General features: G+C 38.2%; 1 protein-coding gene across 3 annotated transcripts in view; it reads left to right on the top strand.

Moving 5' to 3' along the window:
- Window positions 1–21,580, top strand: part of LOC124615602 (endophilin-B1) — a 226,219-nt gene that overhangs the window by 117,181 nt on the left and 87,458 nt on the right. For all 3 annotated transcript variants that reach the window (XM_047143594.1, XM_047143593.1, XM_047143595.1), the window contains one exon: window positions 5,047–5,237. In XM_047143594.1, the coding sequence (XP_046999550.1) occupies window positions 5,047–5,237 (191 nt within the window). The remainder of the gene's footprint in view (window positions 1–5,046; window positions 5,238–21,580) is intronic.

The raw sequence follows: 21,580 nt of genomic DNA, 5'->3' as shown, positions 1-21,580 counted from the left end.
CTGTATCTCACATATGTGGCAGAATACATGATGTCATCTCAACATCAAATACATTGTATACAGACAAGACTTGTCACATTATCCTCTTTTCTCCTTGTCCCTTTTCACAATAGCAGGGTAGTGCTCGTGTTAACGTTAATGTATAACAAAGAAGTTGAAGGTCTATTCTTCCATTACTAGAAAGTGCAGTTCTAAAATAAAATTACCCAGTTCTGGTTTTTTAATGTTGTAGTAATGTTTCAGCTCCAACTAAAACTAGGAGTTTTACAGTGACTATCCTGTTTCCCATGCTAGTTATCGAACCCTGTGGTAAAACTCAGCATGTGTTCACCAAAGTTTGTGGGAGGACTTGATGAAGTTCTGTCCTTCACACAAAGTATTCAAATGAGACATTTGGTGAGCTTAGTGGCCTCTGATTAATAATGCCTGTTACACAAGCAGAAGTGTGAAAGGAATAAATAAAGCAATGTTTACAGTTTCCACCAACACGTTAAGTATAAATCTGTTTTGAGATGAAATGTATCCATTTCTGTTCTATTGGTTTGTAAGCTCAAACAGTATTTTTTTAATTGTCCACAACACAGTCGCAAATCGTGCACTAGTTTTGTAATTTTGAAATTTGTGATAAATTGCCTCAACTGTGTTTTTGCTAACCTGGAGAGTGTACCTTGTCAAGCACTTATTTAACAACACATTACTATTAGCTGCCTTGTACACAACTGCTCTCTCTTGGTTGTCCATCAGCTTCAAGAAATGTTGTTTATAAATCATTTACTCCAGTCATTGTAACTGTGGCACATCAAACAGGATGCAGTCAGCAACTCTGGACACAAAACTCAGTCATAGTGTTGTGATGACAAGATTATGATAATATCCAACATTATCAAAGTATATGATGAAGCATCCACAGCTTGTTCAGTACAAAACAGTTGACAATGCATGCCATGTGAATGATGTATCAGTACTGACATCTTTGAGACTTGTTTATTTATGCACTATGCTTAATTAAGTTAGCACTTCTATGCAAATTTTTATTAGTTAGTTAGTTATGTGTTCCATTTATCAATAGCACGGAAAAACCATTATGATGTGCAACGTGTCAAATGCACATGAAATGTGCGCAGGAAACAAGGGGTTTTTTAATTTTTTTTTTCATTATAGCCTTATACCTAAATATTTCTATTATCTATCCCATTCCCTTAAATGGCACAAAATGCATATATTATATCTCCAGATTTATTTACTCATATTCAAGAATTCCTCTATGGTATAGGAGGAGTTGTCAAGGAGGTATGATTTAAATTTGTTTTTGAAACTATTACTACTGTCAGACATTTTATTTCATCTGGTAATTTATATTTTACCCCTTTCTGTGCCCAAGATAGGTTAAGTAAAGGGTAGTGTAGGTCTTTCTTTTTTCTGGTATTGTAATCGTGAATGTTGCTGTTGATTTTTAAACTGGTCCATGTTATTGAGAAAAAAGTTCATTACTGAGTAAATGTACTGTGAAGCAGTTGTAAGAATTCCTAACCTTTTAAACAGATGCCTACAAGATGTGTGACTATGAACCCCACACATTATTCTAACTAGGTCTACTTTCTTTTGAGCAATGAATACCTTTTGCCTAAGTGTTGAGTTGCCCCAGAATATTATTCTGTATGGCATCAGAGTGTGGAAGTATGCAAAGTATGTTAGCTTACTAATTTCTACATTCTCAAAATTGGCAATTATTCTGATCGGAAAAGTTGCTGAACCTAGTCGCTTTAGGAGATCCAAAAATATGACTTTTCCAATTAAGATTCTCATATATGCTCTGGCTACTGACTTCTTTTCATGTGTTATGTTTATTGAAGGAATTATACTTTTTGCAGCAGAAAATTGGATGTACTGTGTCTTTTCAAAGTTCAGAGCAAGCCCATTCACAGAAAACCAATTAATGACTTTCCCAAAGACCTTATTTGTATCATTTTCTATTGGACTTTCTTTTACTGGATTAATAATTATGCTTGTATCATCAGCAAACAGTGTCAGTTCAGCATCTTGTTTCACATAAGAAGGGAGGTCATTCACTTATCAAGAACAGGGGGGGACCCATGATCGAACCTTGTGGAACACCTAATGTAATTGCACCCCAGTTAAACAAAGTAGCAAACTCCTTTGAATCACCTGAAGCATATAAAGAGACTTTTTGCTTTCTGTTCTGTAGATATGACTTAAACCACTCATATGCTGTTCCATTTATACCATAGAATTGTAATTTCTGTAACATAATGTCATGGTTCACACAACCAAATGCTTTGGATAAGTCACAGAATATTCCTACTAGTGACATTTTACTATTTAAAGACTCTATTATGTGGACAGTGAAATTGTATATTGCTGTTTCAGTGGGACAGCATTTTTGAAATCTGAACTGTGATTTACTAAGTATCCCATTACTGTTGAGATGGCTAACCACCCTTGAATACATTACTTTCTCGAAAATTTTTGAAAATGCTGTAAGCAAGGATACTGGCCGGTAATTGACATCTGTGTTTCCCCCTTTTTGTAGAGGGGCCTGAAAATGGCATATTTTAACCTGTCTGGAAAAATACCCTGAGTCAGTGATACATTACATATGTGACTCAAAACATTAGCTGTAATTGCTCCACATTGTTTTAATAACTTGTTAGACATGTCATCTACTCCAACAGAACATTTGTTTTTCAAAGATTTAATAATTTTCCTTATTTCACTAGAGGTTGTTAGATGAAACTTAACTGACTAAAATTTTTAAAAACTGACTTTTCCATGTACTGCCTGGCTTTTTATTTTGAACTGTTCTCACCAATTTTTTCTCCTGCACTTAAGAAGTGATTGTTAAATACATTGGCTACCTGTGTACTGTTGGTTAAAATGGTCTCATTCTCTTTATCAGTAATACTACCTACTCCAGTGGTTACTTTTCCTGTCTCCCTTCTAACAACATTCCATATTGATTTGATTTTATTGCTGGAGTTGTTAATTTCTTCTCTAACATACATATTTCTTGATTTCCTTACAACTTTTCTCAGTATGTTACAATAATTTTTATAGTGCAAAACTACTTCTGGATCTTCACTAGTTCTTGCTGTCTCATACAGTTTTCTTTTTCTTTCTGAAGACACTTTAATACCTGTAATAATACAAGGTTTCTTTGAAAAGTTTGTGGTGTTAGATTTAGTAATTTTCTTTGGAAAACAAATTTTCAAAAATGATGTAAATTTATCAAGAAATATGCTGTATTTATCAGTAGCATTTGGCTCATTATATAAATCTTCCCAGTTTACATTTTCTAAACTTTCTCTGAAGTGATCTGTAGATACCGGGTTGAGCACCCTCACACTTTTACTTAATGGTTTCTGAAGTGTATGCCCTGTTAGGTTAGTTAATCAGTTGTGCATCATGGTCAGATAATCCATTTACCACAGTGAAAGCATGTGTTAGTTCTACATCCTCTTGCTGTACAAATACATTATCTATTAGAGTACTACTGTACTGAGCTATACGTGTAGGGAAATTGATCACTGATTCTAAGTTATGTTGTTAACAACACTTCTAGTTCACGTTTCCTAACAGAATTGCTTAGAAAGTCAACACTGAAATCACCACAGATTAATAACTTCTTCTTTTTGTCTGACAGACAGCATAATAGGGAGTCAAACTTTTTTATGAATAGCTCCCAATCTCCTAGTGGAGACCTGTACACTGTTGCTAATATCAGCACAACATTATCTAGCTGAAGTTCACATGCACAAACCTCAAAGTGCTGATCATCACAAAATTTGCCTACTCTAAAAGTGTAAGATGCTAAATCATACCCATTTATACTGACATTTTCCATCCCCACAGTTACATGGTGCTCAGACAAAGTATGTCAATCTCATTCTTATTTTTGAGATCATATAAACACATTATCAGCTCATCTACTTTATTTTTATTCCCCTGATATTCTGGTGAAGTAAGTTGATATCACCCATAGCTTTATCTCTATTTGTTGTGCATGAAGTTTCTTTTCTTCTATTTTCGTTGGTTGTTGTCTGTCTGGAATTTGGATTTAACCTAAAAAACCTGTCTGCCTGGTCCCAATAACCACAGGGATCACCCCTTGTGTGACTGTGGTCCCCCTTACAGTATCTGCTAATAGAGAAGCTAACTTATCTTTCCCCTACCTATTAAGGTGCAGGCCATGTGTAGTGTAACCCCACCTACCAATAGCATCAGCTGGAACGACACTCACTCGAGACTTTGCCAGTGTCTGGAGCATCCCGTTCAGCTCAGTGTTAATACGCCTTACAGCAGTTTTTACCCAGGGCTGATCATGGCGCTGAAAGACCTCCACAAACCCCACGTTTGTGTGCCCAGTTTCTGCTTCTATTTTACCCAGGTCACTCCTAATACTATATCTTGGATTCATAGCCAGGCCCGGCCATCCTGATTTAGGTTTTCTGTGATTTCCCTAAATCGCTTGAGGCAAATGCTGGGATGGTTCCTTTGAAAGAGCGTGGCAGACTTCCTTCTCCATCCTTCCCAAATCTGATTAGATCGATGACCTCGCTGTCTGGTCTCCTTCCCTAAAATAACCCAACCCCCATAGCCAGGCTGTTTCCTGCTCCCCCAACTATAATTACCTGATCTTCCTTCTCAAAGTCCTTGCATAGCTGACCTAAGTTATTTATGGAGTAATCTGAGAAATTTTAATGTGGACATTGCTTGGTATAAACACAAGGACTTGAACACTGTTGTACCTTTATGGATGCTCTTGCACCAGCATTCAATAATTGTGAATTTCTTGTACTTTAAACACTTATGATTACTTCCGTTGCAACATATTTCTCCACTTTCTCGTAGTATTTTTTGTGTGTATAACACATCCTGATTTAATTTATGCTGATTAAGTCCCATAAAGAAGGTATATTCCAGTGTTTATTATTTGTAACTATTGTTAATAACATAATGTACAGAAATTATTTGTGGCTTTGATGCTCCACTAAATATTTTCTTAAAGTTTATTTTCCTTCTTTTTAGGCAGAGAAAGATTTAAGAGTAGCTCAGTCAGAATTTGATCGGCAGGCGGAGATAACGAAGTTGCTACTGGAAGGCATTAGCAGCTCCCACGCTAGCCACTTACGCTGCTTGCACGAATTTGTTGAGGCACAAGTCAGATACTATGACCAATGCCATCATATTATGCAGGAACTCCAACGTGATCTGTCAAGGTAAAGAATAATTTTTATATTTGCTGGAGAGGATATGTAATGTCATTTGTGTAACAGGCCTTTTAATAGAAGTGTACTCAAAATACACAGCCAGGAGACACATTTGATAACATTATCTGCTTGCGACAGGGTCTGCAGCTACAGTGAATTTTTTAAAGATTTTATGATGGCTTCAGCTGAAATTTTCATTACTTAATGTATAATTCTGCAATTTTGGCCTTGGGCCATTGTCAGGTATATAAAACAAAAGCATTATACATTGGATGCATCAGTATCACTTAAGACTTTAACATAAGAACAAGTCCTATCTCAAGATATACAAGAAGGAGTACAACTTAATTTATAGAATGTATGCACATGTAGATCATAATTATTTTATAGAAATTCATTAACAAAGTCATGTGGGTCTTTGTTCTTATGTATATTCAGTTATCATTCATCACTGGTGTTTGCATTACAGTCATACTTATTAATGAGTATATGCGTTCCACAGTTCTATAAAGCTTTGTCATAGAACTGATGAAAAGTTGTCTAGGAAATTACCCACTTACTATATCCAAAAATTCATCTGATGAGTAGGAGGAGTTGCCATTCAGAAATTCTTTTAATTTCCTTTTAAATGCTATATGGCTATCTGTCAGACATTTGATGCTATTAGGTAAATGACCAAAGACTTTTCTGGCAGCATAATTTACCCTCTTCTGAGCCAAAGTTAGATTTAACCTTGAGTAGTGGAGATCATCCTTTCTCCTAGTGTTGTAGCCATGTACACTGCTATTACTTTTGAATTCGTTCAGATTGTTAGTAACAAATTTCAAAAGTAAATATATATATTGTGAGGCTACAGTGAAGATCCGTAGCTCTTTAAATAAGTATCTGCAGGATGATCTTGGATGAGCTCCAGCAATTATTCTGATTACACGCCTTTGTGTAATGAACACTCTTTTTACTCAATGATGAGTTACCCCAGAATATGACGCTATACGAAAGCAGAGACTGAAAATAGTTGTTGTAAGCTAATTTACTGAGATGTAGATCGCCAAAATTTGCAATGAGCCTAATAGCATAAGTAGCTGAACTCAAACGTTTCAGCAGATCTTCTGTGTGTTTTTTCCAGTTCAACCCCTCATCAATGCATACACCTAGAAATTTTAAATATTCTACCTTAGCTACCGATTTCTGATCGAAGTCTATATTTATTAATGGTGTCATTCCATTTACTGTGTTGAACTGTATATACTGTGTTTTGTCAAAGTTTAATGAGAGCCCATTTGCAGAGAACCACTTAATGATTTTCTGAAAAACATCGTTCACAGTTTCATCAGTTAATTCTTGTCAGTTGGGTGTGATAGCTATACTAGTATCATCAGCAAAAAGTATCAGCTTTGCATCTTCGTGAATATAGAATGCCAAGTCATTAATATATTTTAAGAACAACAGAGGACCCAAGACCAAACCTTGCGGCACCCCATTCTTGATTGTTCCCCGGTTTGAGAAATCACCAGTTTTTTGCGTATTATTTCAACTTTCTGCACTCTTCCAGTTAGGTATGATTTAAAGCATTTGAGTGCTGTCCCATTCATACCACAGTACTTGAGCTTATCTAGAAGTATTCCATGATTTACACGATCAAAAGCCTTTGAGAGATCACAAAAAATCCCAATGGGTAACTTCCGGTTACTCAGAGCATTTAATATTTCATTAATGAATTTACATATAGCATTTTCCATTGTGAAAAACCTTTCTGGAAACCAAACTGACATTTTGTTAAAACTTTATTTTTACAAAGGTGTGAAGCTACTGTACAATACATCTTTTTCAAGAATTCTGGATGAGGCAGTCAGAAGAGAGATTGGGGAGTAGTTGTTGACATCAGACGTATCCCCTTTTTTATGCAGTGGTTCAACAATGGATACTTCAGTCTATCTGGGAAAATACCCTGCTTCAGAGAGCTATTACATATGTGGCTAAGAATCCCACTTATCTCTTGGAACAAGCTTTTATTATCCTGCTGGAAATGCCATTAATTCCATGTGAGCTTTTATTCTTGAGAGAGTTTATCATCTACCTAATTTCAGGAGGAGAGGTTGTATCATTAACTGCCTTGCTTCTTCTAGTGAACCTTTAGATCCTATGTTCTCTACAACATTTAAAAAATAATTATTCAAACTGTTTTCGACTTCCGGCTTATTGTTTGTCAAGGTTCCATTCGCTTTGATGGTAATGCCGTCATCCTGTACTCTTGGTTGCCCTGTCTCCCTTGTAATAATATTCCAAATTGTTTTGATTTTGTTATCAGTGGTATTAATCTCAGACATGATGCACATGCTTCTGGACTTTTTAATAACCTTTCTTAATGTAGCACAGTAGTTTTTATAATATTTGGCTGTTTCTGGGTCATTACTCTTTCTAGTTGTTAGATACAGTTCCCTTTTGTGGTTACAAGATATTTTTATTCCTTTAGTAAGCCAAGGTTTTTTCATGGTTTCTTATTATTAGATTTAACTACTTTCTTTGGGAAAAAGTTTTCAAATTCTCTTAAAAGTCTATCATGAAATAAGTTATATTTTAGATTAGCATCAGGTTCCTTGTACACCTCATCCCAGTATAGTTGCTGAAGATTTTTCCTGAAATTTCTAATTGTTGAGTGATTAATTGAACGCACAACATTGGAGGGTAGTTTCGAATTACTGAATGGAGCTATGTCATATACTGTAACTAGCTGAGCACCATTATCAGAAAGGCCATTCTCAACAGGACAAGAATTTGTTTTTAAACTTATCTTGGTCTATAAAAGTGTTATCTATCAATGTGCTGCTGTCCTTTACTACCAGAGTGGGAAAGTTAATGATGGATGTCGAATTGAAAGAACCGAGCAAGACTTCCATGTCATTCTTCCTATTACACACTTTCAGTGAATCAACATTGAAGTCCCCACAAATAATAATTTGCTTTTCCCCTATCTGACAGATAGCGCAACTATTCTCAGAAATATGATGTTAAATGACTGTTAACTCATAAACTTAATGGACAAATTATTTAGTAAATAAATAAATCGCACCTCAATCCTGTAGATGAAAGAACTTTAATGAGACACACATGTGTTGGTGTTGTTGTCGTCTTCAGTCCTGAGACTAGTTTGATGCAGCTCTCCATGCTACTCTATCCTGTGGAAGCTTCATCTGCCAGTACTTACTGCAACCTACATCCTTCTGAATCTGCTTAGTGTATTCATCTCTTGGTCTCCCTCTACGATTTTTACCCTCCACGATGCCCTCCAGTACTAAATTGGTGATCCCTTGATGCCTCAGAACATGTCCTACCTACCAGTCCCTTCTTCTTGTCAAGTTGTGCCACAAACTCCTCTTCTCCCCAATTCTATTCAATACCTCCTCATTAGTTATGTGATTCACCCATCTAATCTTCAGCATTCTTCTGTAGCACCACATTTTGAAAGCTTCTATTCTCGTCCTGTCTAAACTATTTATCGTCCACGTTTCACTTCCATACATGGCTACACTCCATACAAATACTTTCAGAAACGACTTCCTGACACTTAAATCTATACTTTATGTTAACAAATTTCTCTTCTTCAGAAATGCTTTCCTTGCCATTGCCAGTCTACATTTTATATCCCCTCTACTTTGACCGTTATCAGTTATTTTGCTCCCCAAATAGCAAAACTCCTTTATTACTTTAAGTGTCTCATTTCCTAATCTAATTCCGGCAGCGTCAACCAATTTAATTCAACTACATTCCATTATCCTCGTTTTGCTTTTGTTGATGTTCATCTTATATCCTCCTTTCAAGACACTGTCCATTCCGTTCAACTGCTCTTCCAGGTCCTTTGCTGTCTCTGACAGAATTACAATGTTGTCGGCGAACCTCAAAGCTTTTATTTCTTCTCCATGGATTTTAATACCTACTCCGAACTTTTCTTTTGTTTCCTTTGCTGCTTGCTCAATATACAGATTGAACAACATCGGGGAGAGGCTACAACCCTGTCTTACTCCCTTCCCAACCACTGCTTCCCTTTCATGCCCCTCGACTCTTATAACTGCCATCTGGTTTCTGTACAAATTGTAAATAGCCTTTCGCTCCCTGTATTTTACCCCTGCCACCTTCAGAATTTGAAAGAGAGTATTCCAGTCAACATTGTCAAACATACAGGCTTCCTGCGTAGCTGCACAAACGCATTGTTGCTTGTTATCTGGTGCTCTCTGGCAACTGCTGAAACGAACCTGTTTCTAAAGGGTAACGGGAAAATATTGTGAATGGTGGTTTGTAAACCGTTGCTTTCAAAGTAAATTTCCTTTTACGCAAGATGAACTATGTGTGAGAATGTACGATGAATTTCTTAAATAACAGAGCGTTTGACTCTCGTTCAGAAATCATCTCTTTGAGTATAATGATTTAGATTAATTTTGAGCCCAGAAGATCTGACATTTATGTTATTCTTAAAATTTTACTGACATATTTGTGTGATGTATCTTAAAGTGTAACATGTGCAAAAAGGTGCAACATTATATGTGAAAGCTTCCCCCCCCCCCCCCATCACCACTACTTATATTAATTTTAACAATTTCCTATTTGTGTGTTCCTGTTACTTAACAGTGATGTTGCTATTGGCTGACTACATCACGTGTCCTATGTTCTGAATATCTGCTGTTATCAGCTGGCGAGATCACGTGACGTGAGATATGACTGGCTTACAAAAGCGCATCACAATCTCGATTTCAGTGCTTCGGAAAGTAACATGTGATGTTTGGTGGAATTTGAATTTATACTTTCGTAATACGAAAATACAGTGTACAAGTTGCTGCACATGAGATATCTTCCCAAAACGTGTTTTGTTACCTGAGTCTCTTTTGCTGAAGTGCTGGGAAATTTTACACCAGTGTATAAAACCATAACCATTCAAAAGACTGATAACTTTTACAGTTTTGAGGAAAAGTATACTCTCAGTTAACATGGAAAAAGTGTATTTTCATCCAGGAGGAAGTGCACTTTTAACCGGGAATTTTTTTTCCTCGTCCACATATACACCCTGAAAAGACACAAAATGAAAAGTACAGGAAATCGCAAGGGTACTGGATGAAGTTCAGGCAAGGGGTTTTTGAGAACTGATCGTTTAGAGGAGGGGAAAATACAATCAGATACTGAAGCAACTAGCGAGTCATTTTTGGTGTGGTGTGGAGCATTTTCAGCAAATGGATGATGGAATTTATAGTTAGCCATGTTTCGTGGTGAACATTCGTGTAGGCAGAGGGATGGTTAGTTGTCATCCCCACATAGAATGCTGTACAGTGATTTTCCCAAAGACCCTACTTTCTGTAATATAGTTAATGCCTGTAATTAGACTGCAATAGGTGTTGGTGAGTGGTTGTGTCAGATAGGTCGTGAGTCTGGGTCATCTAAGGTAGAATGAATCCTGTGATATGGGATTGGTAATAGGATTGACTTTGGAATGGACTAAGATATGGTATACATTTTAGTTTAAGAGGGTAGGATTTAGAGTAGAATATCCCTTGTGACAAGATGCATTAGAAATCCTGGTGAAGGATGTGGGTGAGTATTTTAGTGCAAGTAAACATTTAGAAACATAAGTCATTGACATGAAAAACACCAGGGGAGTAGGATTTGGGAATAGATCTTGTGGTTCTGGAGGTGTCATAGGTCCAGATCATGAAAATGTCATCAGAAAATTTAAACCAGACAATTTCTTGTGGTGTGAAGTGTATGGGAGTTATTAGCTGACACAATCCATGAACAGCGTAGCATGAGATGAAGCCATTTGGGTACAAACAGTGGTTACATAAATTTCTGTAGATTTTGCTTTCAAAAGAAAAAATTAATGGCTCAGGATGTGATTGGCAAGAGTTGGTGGGCAGTGTGTCAAGAAGATGATGGGGAAGATAGGGGGAGTGGGTGGCCAGGGGTCAGGAGGAGGTTGTGCTGGTGGATACAGGCAACCAAGAAGTATGGTGGTTGCGAAACAGGAACTGTGATGAAGCAGTGGAAGAAGTCATTAATGTATTGCAGATGGGGAAAAGGGACTTAGAGAATCGTGGAGGTGTTGGTCAACAAAGACATATGATGTGCGAGTGCTCTAATCAGCCACTGTGGGGTGGCCATTAGGAAGACCAGTAAAGTTAGGTCTGTAAAAATTGGGGAGCTTTGTATCTATGGGAGTGGGAGGGTAGTGTGGGTGAGGAGGGATGTGTATTCAGGTGACAGGCTTTGGCATGGACGTAATGTTTTGAGGAGCTGCTGAAAGGCCTATTACTATGGGATCATTACAGTAAAATTTGTATTAAATTATGTGGGTAAGCTAGCAGATCCCAGTCACATAGGTACTATTTGTGTGCACAATTTCTATTATCTGTTTGAATGTCAGAATAGGTTTTAAGGGCATGAATAACTGTTCATTCCATTTCTGTGATGCTTGATGCAATGGGAAGGGATTTGAGGAACACTGAAGCACCAGAAGGTATGATAGGATGTCGGGGTAACATCGTACACGTACATACCATCAGTGTGTATGTAAGTGATGAGAGTTGTAATTCAGTGAAAGATAAAAACAGCAACCAGAGTGCATTAGTGTTGTTCATGTTTAGTGTTTAATGGGTCCTGGTAGGGTATGTAAGGAGCATGAATGGTGTTGGTTGTTGAGCAACACCGTAGAGGACCTGGAGATGCTGTGTACTAGTGCGAGAAAGTGCTACCAGCACCTCTCAAGAGTTTGAAAGGGAGCATCGTTGTGGGTCTCAATTTGACCAGTTGGTTCGAATTGGGGAATATCCAGGTTTGTGAGACGTTTGGATGTGACAATGGTCCAGTCTTGCACTGCCCGAGAACATTAAGGCAGGTACACTTGTCATCAAAGTTCCAGTCAATCAAATCTGACCACTTTGAGAGGATTGCCATATTGTGCACTGTGCACATCATAACCCTTTCACTTCTGCATCTCCCATCCAAGCAAAAGTAATGATTCCCTACAACATTCCGTGTCATCCTACGCCATTCGTCAGACTAGCATCAGGTAGATTGGGAATTAATTAGGTGGTAACATGTTCCATGCTAGCTTTGGGAGACGGAATGGCATAACAGCATGCACAACGAACTGCGTGTCATTGAGGAGACTATGAATATGTGGAAGTCTTACATGCAGGCCCCTCGCAGCGAAACAGTTGTCCTCTGCCGGCTCCGCATTGGCCATACGTGGCTAATGCATGGTTACCTACTCCGTCTCGAGGACCCACCTCACTGTTGCTGTGGCTCACAAATGACAGTTGTCCACGTCTTGCTGGATTGCCCACTTTTAGCCCCTCTGCAGCAGACTTTTAACTTTCCCAGCACCCTGCCTTCAATGTTGGGCGACAATGCCTCCACAGCAGCTTTAGTTTTCTGTTTTATCCTTGAGAGTGGGTTTTATACATCTACATAGGTTTTAGCGCATGTCCTTTGTCCCTACGTGTCCTCCACCCTAGTGCTTTTAGAGTGGAGGGTTTAGTGTGTTGCAGAGTGGCTGGCCTTTCCTTTTTATTCTTGTGGTTGGCCAACCACTGTAATCTGATTTCATGTTTTACGCTCTTCTGTTTCTGGCATCTCTCTGTTGTTTTCTTGTCCTCTTTTGTTCCTTTTAGTGTTCAGTTCATTGCTTTCCCTTCGTTCTTGTGGCTTTTCCTTTCTTTCCATTTTGTGTTATATGTTGCGTCCATTTTATTCTCACACTTGTGGCATTGTTTTATTAGGAACAAGGGACCAATGACCTCGTAGTTTGGTCCCTTCTCCCGCCTTTAAACCAACCAACCAACATGTTCCATGGGACATTTTGCACGACAGGTCATGATGATGTGGAATGAGTAACTGTACTTTCATATTGTAAATTGATTTGTACATACGGTTACATTTTGAACTTTTTTTTGCAAATAGAAAGAAAGAAAGATATACAGATGTGAGTTAGTAATTTCTGCCCACCACCTTCTGAACATTACAAGAATAAAAATTCTTCTACTGAATAAGAGAAGTTGTCAAGGAGAAACTTCCTCAGTTTGTCAAATTTTACTATGCTATGTGTCAGGAATTTAATAACACTGGGTAAGTGATCAAAAGTTTTGTTGTAGGATTGTGCACTCTTTTTTTGTACGAAAGACAACCTTAATGTGCAGTAATGAATGTAATTTTCCCTCCTGGTATTTTAATTATGTACCTCATTGTGCCTCTCGAACTGTAGTGGATTATTTACAACAAACTTCATGAGGGAATAAATATACTGTGAAGCAGTAGTTACAATGCGCAACTCCTTAAACATATGCACAACATTATCATAGGTGAGCACCACATATTATTCTCACAGTACATAAGTGCACATTGAAGACTTGTTTTCTTAAAGAAGAGTTACCCCAGAACATTATTCCATATGACATTATTGAATGAAAATATGCAAAATGTGTCAAGTTACTGATTTGTATCTCCTCAAGATTTGCAATGATTCTAAGTGCAAATGTGGCTGAACTAAGTTGTTTTAGGAATTCCAAAATGTTTTTTCCAATTCCAAAATATGTTTTTTCCAATTTAAATTCTCATTGATATGGACCCTTAAGAATTTTAAAGTTTCCACCCTATTTATTATTTTCTCACCATGTGTTGCACATATCATTGGTGTAGTACCTCTGCATGTACAGAATTGAATATTCTGTGTCTTTTTAAAATTGAAGGCAAGACCATTCACAGAAAACCACTCAATGATGATTTTAAAAACTTTGTTTAGCATTTCTTCTGTTTCTATATGTATTCTTGGATTGATTACAATACTAGTGTCATCTGGAAAAACAACTAATTCATCTCGTCGTATACTAGATAGAAGATAGTTTACATGTATGAGGAACAGTAGTGAACCTATGATTGAACCTTGGGGAACCCCATATGTGATTTCTCTCTAGACAGAATTATGTCCCTGGACTATATTGCTTGAATTACTAAGTACAACTTTCTGCATTAATTTGGCTAGATATGACATCCGTTGGTTGGTTATCCATCAGTCCCATAAAATGTTGATTTTATGTACAAGAATACTGTGATTCTCATAGTCAAATGCCTTTGGACGGTCGCGGAAAATACCAGCTGGTGCTGTTTTATTATTTAATGCTTGTAAAATCTGGCAAGTGAACATGTAAATGGCATTCTCAATAAAGCAACCCTTCTGAAACCCAAACTGTGATATGCTAAGGATACTGTTGTCGCTAAGGTGAGACACTTTTCTAGAATACATCACCTTCTCAAAAATTTTTGGAGAATGTCAGCATTGAAATAGGTTGGTAGTTATTTCTCTTACCACCTTTCCAAGAGAGTGGTTTAACAGTGGTGTATTTGTCTCTGTGGAAAAATGCCATGAGATAGTGATTCATTACGCATTTCAGATAAAACTGGGCTCATTACATAGGAACAAATTTTTAGTAGTCTATTGGAAAAATCATCAAAACCAGAAGAAGTGTTATATATGAGGGAATGTGTAATTTTCTTGCTTTCAGGAGGCGAAGCTGGGGATACATTCATATGATTGGATTTTATGAAAGTTAAATTTTCAACATACTGCTGAGATTTTGCCCTTGAACTGTGTATCCCTATGCTTTGTACTATATTTAAGAAATGATTATTAAATGCATTTGCTACCTCAACTCATAATTTATAGCCCTTCCATTCTGGTCAGTAGGACTGTTGTGTTGTTTTGTTTTGTGGCTGGTTGTCCTGTCTCACTTCACTTAATTATGTATCTGTTGTTGTAAGTACTGAATTCTGACATTATCTGAATGATCTTTGATGTTTTAGTAACCTTTCTTAGTAATTTTGAGTATTTCGTGTAGTGTGCAACTACTGCAGGCTCCCTACTTGTTCTTGCCAAAACGTAAATTTCCCTTTCACAAGATACTTTAATCCCTCTAGTGATCCATGGTTTTTCACCTGTCTGTTTAGTGTCCTCTCTGACTAGCTTGTGCAGAAAGCTATTTTCAAATAATATGGATTTACCATATAATAAATAAAATTTTGTTAAAATTTGGTTCATTATAAATAACACCCCATGTTGTCTCCTGTGAACTATTCTTAAAAATATACGTCCTGGAGTGATTAATAATTGTGATTTCCGCTAAGGAGTATCTATACTGTAAGGCACTATGTTACTTATGCTAACAAACTGTGCATCATAATCAGAGAGAGCATTTGGTACTGGGTAAAGTTAATTTCTTATCTTGAGCTTCATGAAAGAAAATATTGTCAATTAGGGTTGTACTGTCTTTATCCACCTGTGTTGGAAAGTTACTGAGGCCAAATTGTAGGATTCAAATAAGGTTTCCAAATCATTTTTTTTATCAGAAACCTTCAGAAAATTTTCCCTGAAGCAAACAGTCCAGTAAAAACTTGTTGCTGACTGACAGATAGTACAGTAAGGAATCCAGATTGCCCACATATAGTTCAAAATTTCCCAGTGGGATCTATATACAGTTACAGTTAAAAGTGAACTGTTTTCAGCATTAATTCACAAACACAAGCTTCTTTGTGCTGATAACTACAAAATCTACTTGTCTCAGTGTTTTTGAACTTGTGTTCTGTCTTAATTTATCTAAAAGCTCCTTCTTTTCCTATGTCATTTCTGCATGAGTAAGCTGCAATAATTTAATCTTCTATATACAACTTATCTAACCCTGTTATTATGTGATGTTCATGCAGGCACAGTATGTCTATCTTTTCAGAGGTTGTTAAATTTTCCAAACAGACAAGAAACTCTTCTACCTTAATATTCAATCCTCTAATATTTTGATGAAATAAGCTAACCTTACTGTTCCATGTGTTGGCTGCCTGTAGCCCCACAGCACAAATGGTTACATTGGAGTGGTACTGTGACAGGGAAGCATGGGCTGCTGATGAATGGCATTGCATTCAGTAAACTAGGCAAAAAATCATTAGTGTTGTATCTTTATGAGAAACATTAAACTTTCAGCTCAGGGCAGGAGCAAGTAGAGGAACTCTGGCTGAAGTTTAAAAGAATAGTTGACCATGCACTGGATAGATATGTACCCAGTAAAAAAGTTTATAATTGGAGGGAACCCCCATGGTTGCTGTAATAAAACTTATAAAGAAAGAGTGTTCTGTATAATAGGTGTAAAACAAAGGGTAGGGCCATAGATAGGGAGATGCTGAATGAAATGTCTGGCTGTCAAAGCAATGTGTGTGAAGCCTTCAATGAGTACCATAGCAGAATATTGTCAAGTGATCTTTCACAGAACTCAAAGAAACACTGGTTGAATTTAAAGGCTGTTAGTGTCCAATCCCTAGTGAATGAGACAGGAACTGAAATTGGTGGTAGCAAAGTAAAAGTTGAAATGCTTAACTCAGTTTTCAAATGTTCCTTTACGAAGGAAAACCCAGGAGAATTGCCCCACTTTAATCCTTGTACCACTGAGAAGATGAGTGAAATAAGAATTAGTGTCAGTAGTGATGAGAAACAGCTGAAATCATTAAAATTGAACAAAGCTCTGGTGCCCGATGGAATCCCTGTCAAATTCTATACTGAATTTGCAGCTGAGTTAGCCCCTCTTCTCACTGTAATCTATTGTAGATCCCTTGAACAAAAAACTGTGCCCAGGTTGTGGAGAAAAGCACAGGTCACACCTATCTACATGAAGGGTTGTAGAAGTGATCCACAAAACTACTGTCAATATCCTTGACATCAGTTTGTCGTAGATTCTTAGAAGATATTCTGAGCTCAAACATAGTGAGATACCTTGAACAGAATGACCTCAGTGCTAACCAGCATGGATTTCGAAAACATTGCTCATCTGAAACCCAACTTGCACTTTTCTTACATGATATACTGAAATCTTTGGATCAAGACAACTAGGTAGATGCAGTATTTCTTGGTTTCTGAAAAGCATTTGACTCAGTATCATATGTACACTTATTGTCAAAAGTACGATCATACAGGGTATCAAACAAAACTTGTGACAAGATTGAGGACTTTTTGGTTGGGAGGACACAGCATGTTACCTTGGATGGAGAGTCAATGTTAGATCTAGAAGTAACTTCGGGTGTGCCTGAGGGAAGTGTGTTGAGTCCCTTGCTGTTCATGTTGTAAAAGTGTATTAATGACCTTGCAGACAATATTAATAGTAAAAGTCTGGCTTTTTGAGATGATGCAGTTACCTATAATGAAGTATTATCTGAAATAAGTTGTATAAATATTGTCACATCTTGATAAGATTTCAACATGTTGCAGAAATTGGCAACTTGCTCTGAATGTTCAGAAATGTAAAATTTTGCTCTTCACAAAACGGAAAAGTGTAGTATCTGAAAACTATACTATCAGTGAGTCACTATTGGAATTGGCCAGCTCACACAAATATCTGTGCGCAACAGTTTGTAGGAAGATAAAATTGAATGATCAAGTAGGTTTAGGCATGGGTAAAGCAGAATATATAAGAATATACAGTCTACAGTTGCAGGTTAACTTTATCGTTTACCTAGGTTTCAATGTTAGTAATAACGTCTTCTTCAGAACCTGCAAAAAGTTAATATTATAATGTGCTAGTAAATTATATTAGATATGGTCATCCTACAGGATGCAATGTGTAGTACTTAATGTTTGCCTAAAACAAGCCATGTCCTAAGTCAACTTTATAAATCTTAATGCATAACCATAAGGTTTTGTCACTTCTATTAAACAAGCTGTAGCAAATTCACTTTAAGCCCATTGTATGGGCCTCGTCATGTGACTAGAGACTGCGGACCGCGAGGGCTTCGCGTTCTGCCTCACAGAGGGCGGCGCGCATGCGCGAGATGTATAGAATCAAACTCTTATTACGCACGCGTCGGATAACATTTTCGCTATGAATTAATTTTATACTTTAAGATTGTAAGTTAATTACAGTATCCAGCATGACTATGTTTTACATTCTACTACAGAGCCTTATAAACTGACCAACAATTCTCGTATGAACATCTGTAGGAAAGGTTCTATTATTACAGAAACTGTAATGGTCACATGCATTATGAATTATTGTAAACCTAATATAGGCTGGAAGCCTTCGAAGTATGCCCTATTTTTTAGATACAGTTGATCGCTCAGTAAGTTGCCTCTATCTGTAATTAGGTGTGCATAAATTTGTAGTTCCTCAAGCGTGTCGAGTCTATAGCCCTTAACTTCATGATGTTGTAGCTCTGTCACGTAAAGGTTTAGGTGTATGAGCCATTTGCACCAGATGTTCCGCAAAGGCTGACCCCCGTGTGCCTACGCCCTTTATTGGAAGATGTTCTTTAAACCTTACTGCTATAGCTCTGCCTGTTTGGTCTATGTAATAACATGGGCAATCATCACACATAATCTTATATATGCCTGATTTCGTTGACTTATCACAGTCTTTCTCAAGGGTATGAACCAAATTTCGCTTTAAACTATTACTCGTCGAGAAGAAAATTTTAAAACCTGAATTTTTCAACAGGCGCCCTATCTTGTAGGAGATGTTACCTATATAAGGAACCGACAACCATTTCTTGGTCTGATATTGGGTTTGAGTATTTGTGTTTAGTAAAGTCGTTGTCCTTTTTCGCGTTTTCTTATGATATACTTGCCTCACTTTCTTTGGATCATAGCCATTATTCTGTGCAATACTCTCGAGAATTTGTAATTCTTTTTCGAGGTTGACGTCTGACAATGGGATAGAAATCGCCCGATGGATACTAGAATAGAAAAACCCCATTTTATGCGCTTGGGGGGTGGGTTGAATCGGCTGGAATGATGATGTCTGAATAAGTTGCCTTTTGTTGTTAAAAATTATGTAAAGCAGAATACTCGGGAAATGCAACAAGTCTACAAAGGAGTTTGCTTACAAATCACTCGCGCACTCATGGGACCAGTCCTAGAATATTGCTCAAGTATGTGGGACCCATACCAAATAGGACTAATAGAAGGTATTGAATGTATATAGAGAAGGGCAGCACGGATTGTCGCAGGTTTGTTTAATCCATGGGAGAGTGACAGAGAGGTAGTGAAGGAACTGAACTCGACGACCTTTGAAGATAGACATAAACTATCCCAAGAAAGTCTGTTAGCAAAGTTTCAAGAACCAGCATTAGATGATTACTCAAGGAATATACTGCAATCCCCTATGTATTGCTAACATAGGGATCATGAGAATAAGATTCGAATAATTTCTACAAGCACAGGGACATTCAATCAATCATTCTTCCCATGCTCCATGTGTGAATTGAACAGGAAGAAACTCTAATAACTGGGATAGTGGGATGTACCCTCTGCCATGAACCTCACAGTGGTTTGCAGAGTATAGATGTAGATGTAGAAATACCTGCTGTTGGCCAAACATTGCCACAGTAAGACTACTGCTGAGCAGTGCCTGTTCTGTGCGATACAGCCATTGTTGTGACAGGCTCTCAGATGTACATGTTTGACAAACTGTTTCATCTACATCTACATCTACATTGATACTCCGCAAGCCACCCAACGGTGTGTGGCGGAGGGCACCTTACGTGCCACTGTCATTACCTCCCTTTCCTGTTCCAGTCGCGTATGGTTCGCGGGAAGAACGACTGTCTGAAAGCCTCCGTGCGCGCTCTAATCTCTCTAATTTTACATTCGTGATCTCCTCGGGAAGTATAAGTAGGGGGAAGCAATATATTCGATACCTCATCCAGAAACGCATCCTCTCGAAACCTGGCGAGCAAGCTACACCGCGATGCAGAGCGCCTCTCTTGCAGAGTCTGCCACTTGAGTTTATTAAACATCTCCGTAACGCTATCACGGTTACCAAATAACCCAGTGACGAAACGCGCCGCTCTTCTTTGGATCTTCTCTATCTCCTCCGTCAACCCGACCTGGTACGGATCCCACACTGATGAGCAATACTCAAGTATAGGTCGAACGAGTGTTTTGTAAGCCACCTCCTTTGTTGATGGACTACATTTTCTAAGCACTCTCCCAATGAATCTCAACCTGGTACCCGCCTTACCAACAATTAGTTTTATATGATCATTCCACTTCAAATCGTTCCGTACGCATACTCCCAGATATTTTACAGAAGTAACTGCTACCAGTGTTTGTTCCGCTATCATATAATCATACAATAAAGGATCCTTCTTTCTATGTATTCGCAATACATTACATTTGTCTATGTTAAGGGTCAGTTGCCACTCCCTGCACCAAGTGCCTATCCGCTGCAGATCTTCCTGTATTTCGCTACAATTTTCTAATGCAGCAACTTCTCTGTATACTACAGCATCATCCGCGAAAAGCCGCATGGAACTTCCGACACTATCTACTAAGTCATTTATATATATTGTGAAAAGCAATGGTCCCATAACACTCCCCTGTGGCACGCCAGAGGTTACTTTAACGTCTGTAGACGTCTCTCCATTGATAACAACATGCTGTGTTCTGTTTGCCAAAAACTCCTCAATCCAGCCACACAGCTGGTCTGATATTCCGTAGGCTCTTACTTTGCTTATCAGGCGACAGTGCGGAACTGTATCGAACGCCTTCCGGAAGTCAAGAAAAATAGCATCTACCTGGGAGCCTGTATCTAATATTTTCTGGCACATTCTATAATTCATCCTGCTGCCCATAGATTGAAAGCCCCCTGCAGGTCCACGGGTTAGAATAGGCCCGAGGTATTCCTGGCTGTCATAAGAGGCGACTAAAAGGAGTCTCTCACGTTTCGGCCTTCATGTGATAGTCCCCTGTAGGGTTTGACCTCCGAGCTAATTGGGAAAGGGCACCTTACATGGTGCATCATGTCCATTGAACATTGAGATTTGTAGCCCACTTCCTCATCATCGCATCATCCTCAATCCTGGAGACTGATACAGTGAATTCCTCCCAGCAAGGGAAACACAAGGAACAGTGTGAGAAATCGAAAAAGAAAGCCCCCAAGAACAAGGAACTTGTGGTGGCACCCACACCATCGATACCTATAAGCTCTGCATCTGAGGATGGGGTGGAGATTCTGGCATCTGCTGAGGACCTGGATCTTGCTGGACCCTCAGACACAATGGATACAGACTGCTCAGGCAAAAAGTCAGAGGCAGCAGGTGACCCTGAGGCGTAAACTGTCTCATTGAATGTTCTGTGCATTCCCAGTCTCACGATGTCATCCTCCAGTGGAATTGCAGCAGTTTTTTTCCACTGCCTGGCTGATCTACGGCAACTGTTAAGCTTTACACCTGCTTCCTGCATTGCCCTCCGGGAAACCTGGTTCCCAGCAATGTGGACCCATGTCCTCCATGGCTGTAAGGGATATTACAGGGACCGTAGCGACTATAATAGTGTGTCAGAT

This window comes from Schistocerca americana, chromosome 5, assembly GCF_021461395.2.
Source record: "Schistocerca americana isolate TAMUIC-IGC-003095 chromosome 5, iqSchAmer2.1, whole genome shotgun sequence".
NCBI classification, from domain to species: Eukaryota; Metazoa; Arthropoda; class Insecta; order Orthoptera; family Acrididae; genus Schistocerca; species Schistocerca americana.
Note: the sequence above shows the minus strand (reverse complement) of the source record. Positions and strands in the feature narration are given on the sequence as shown.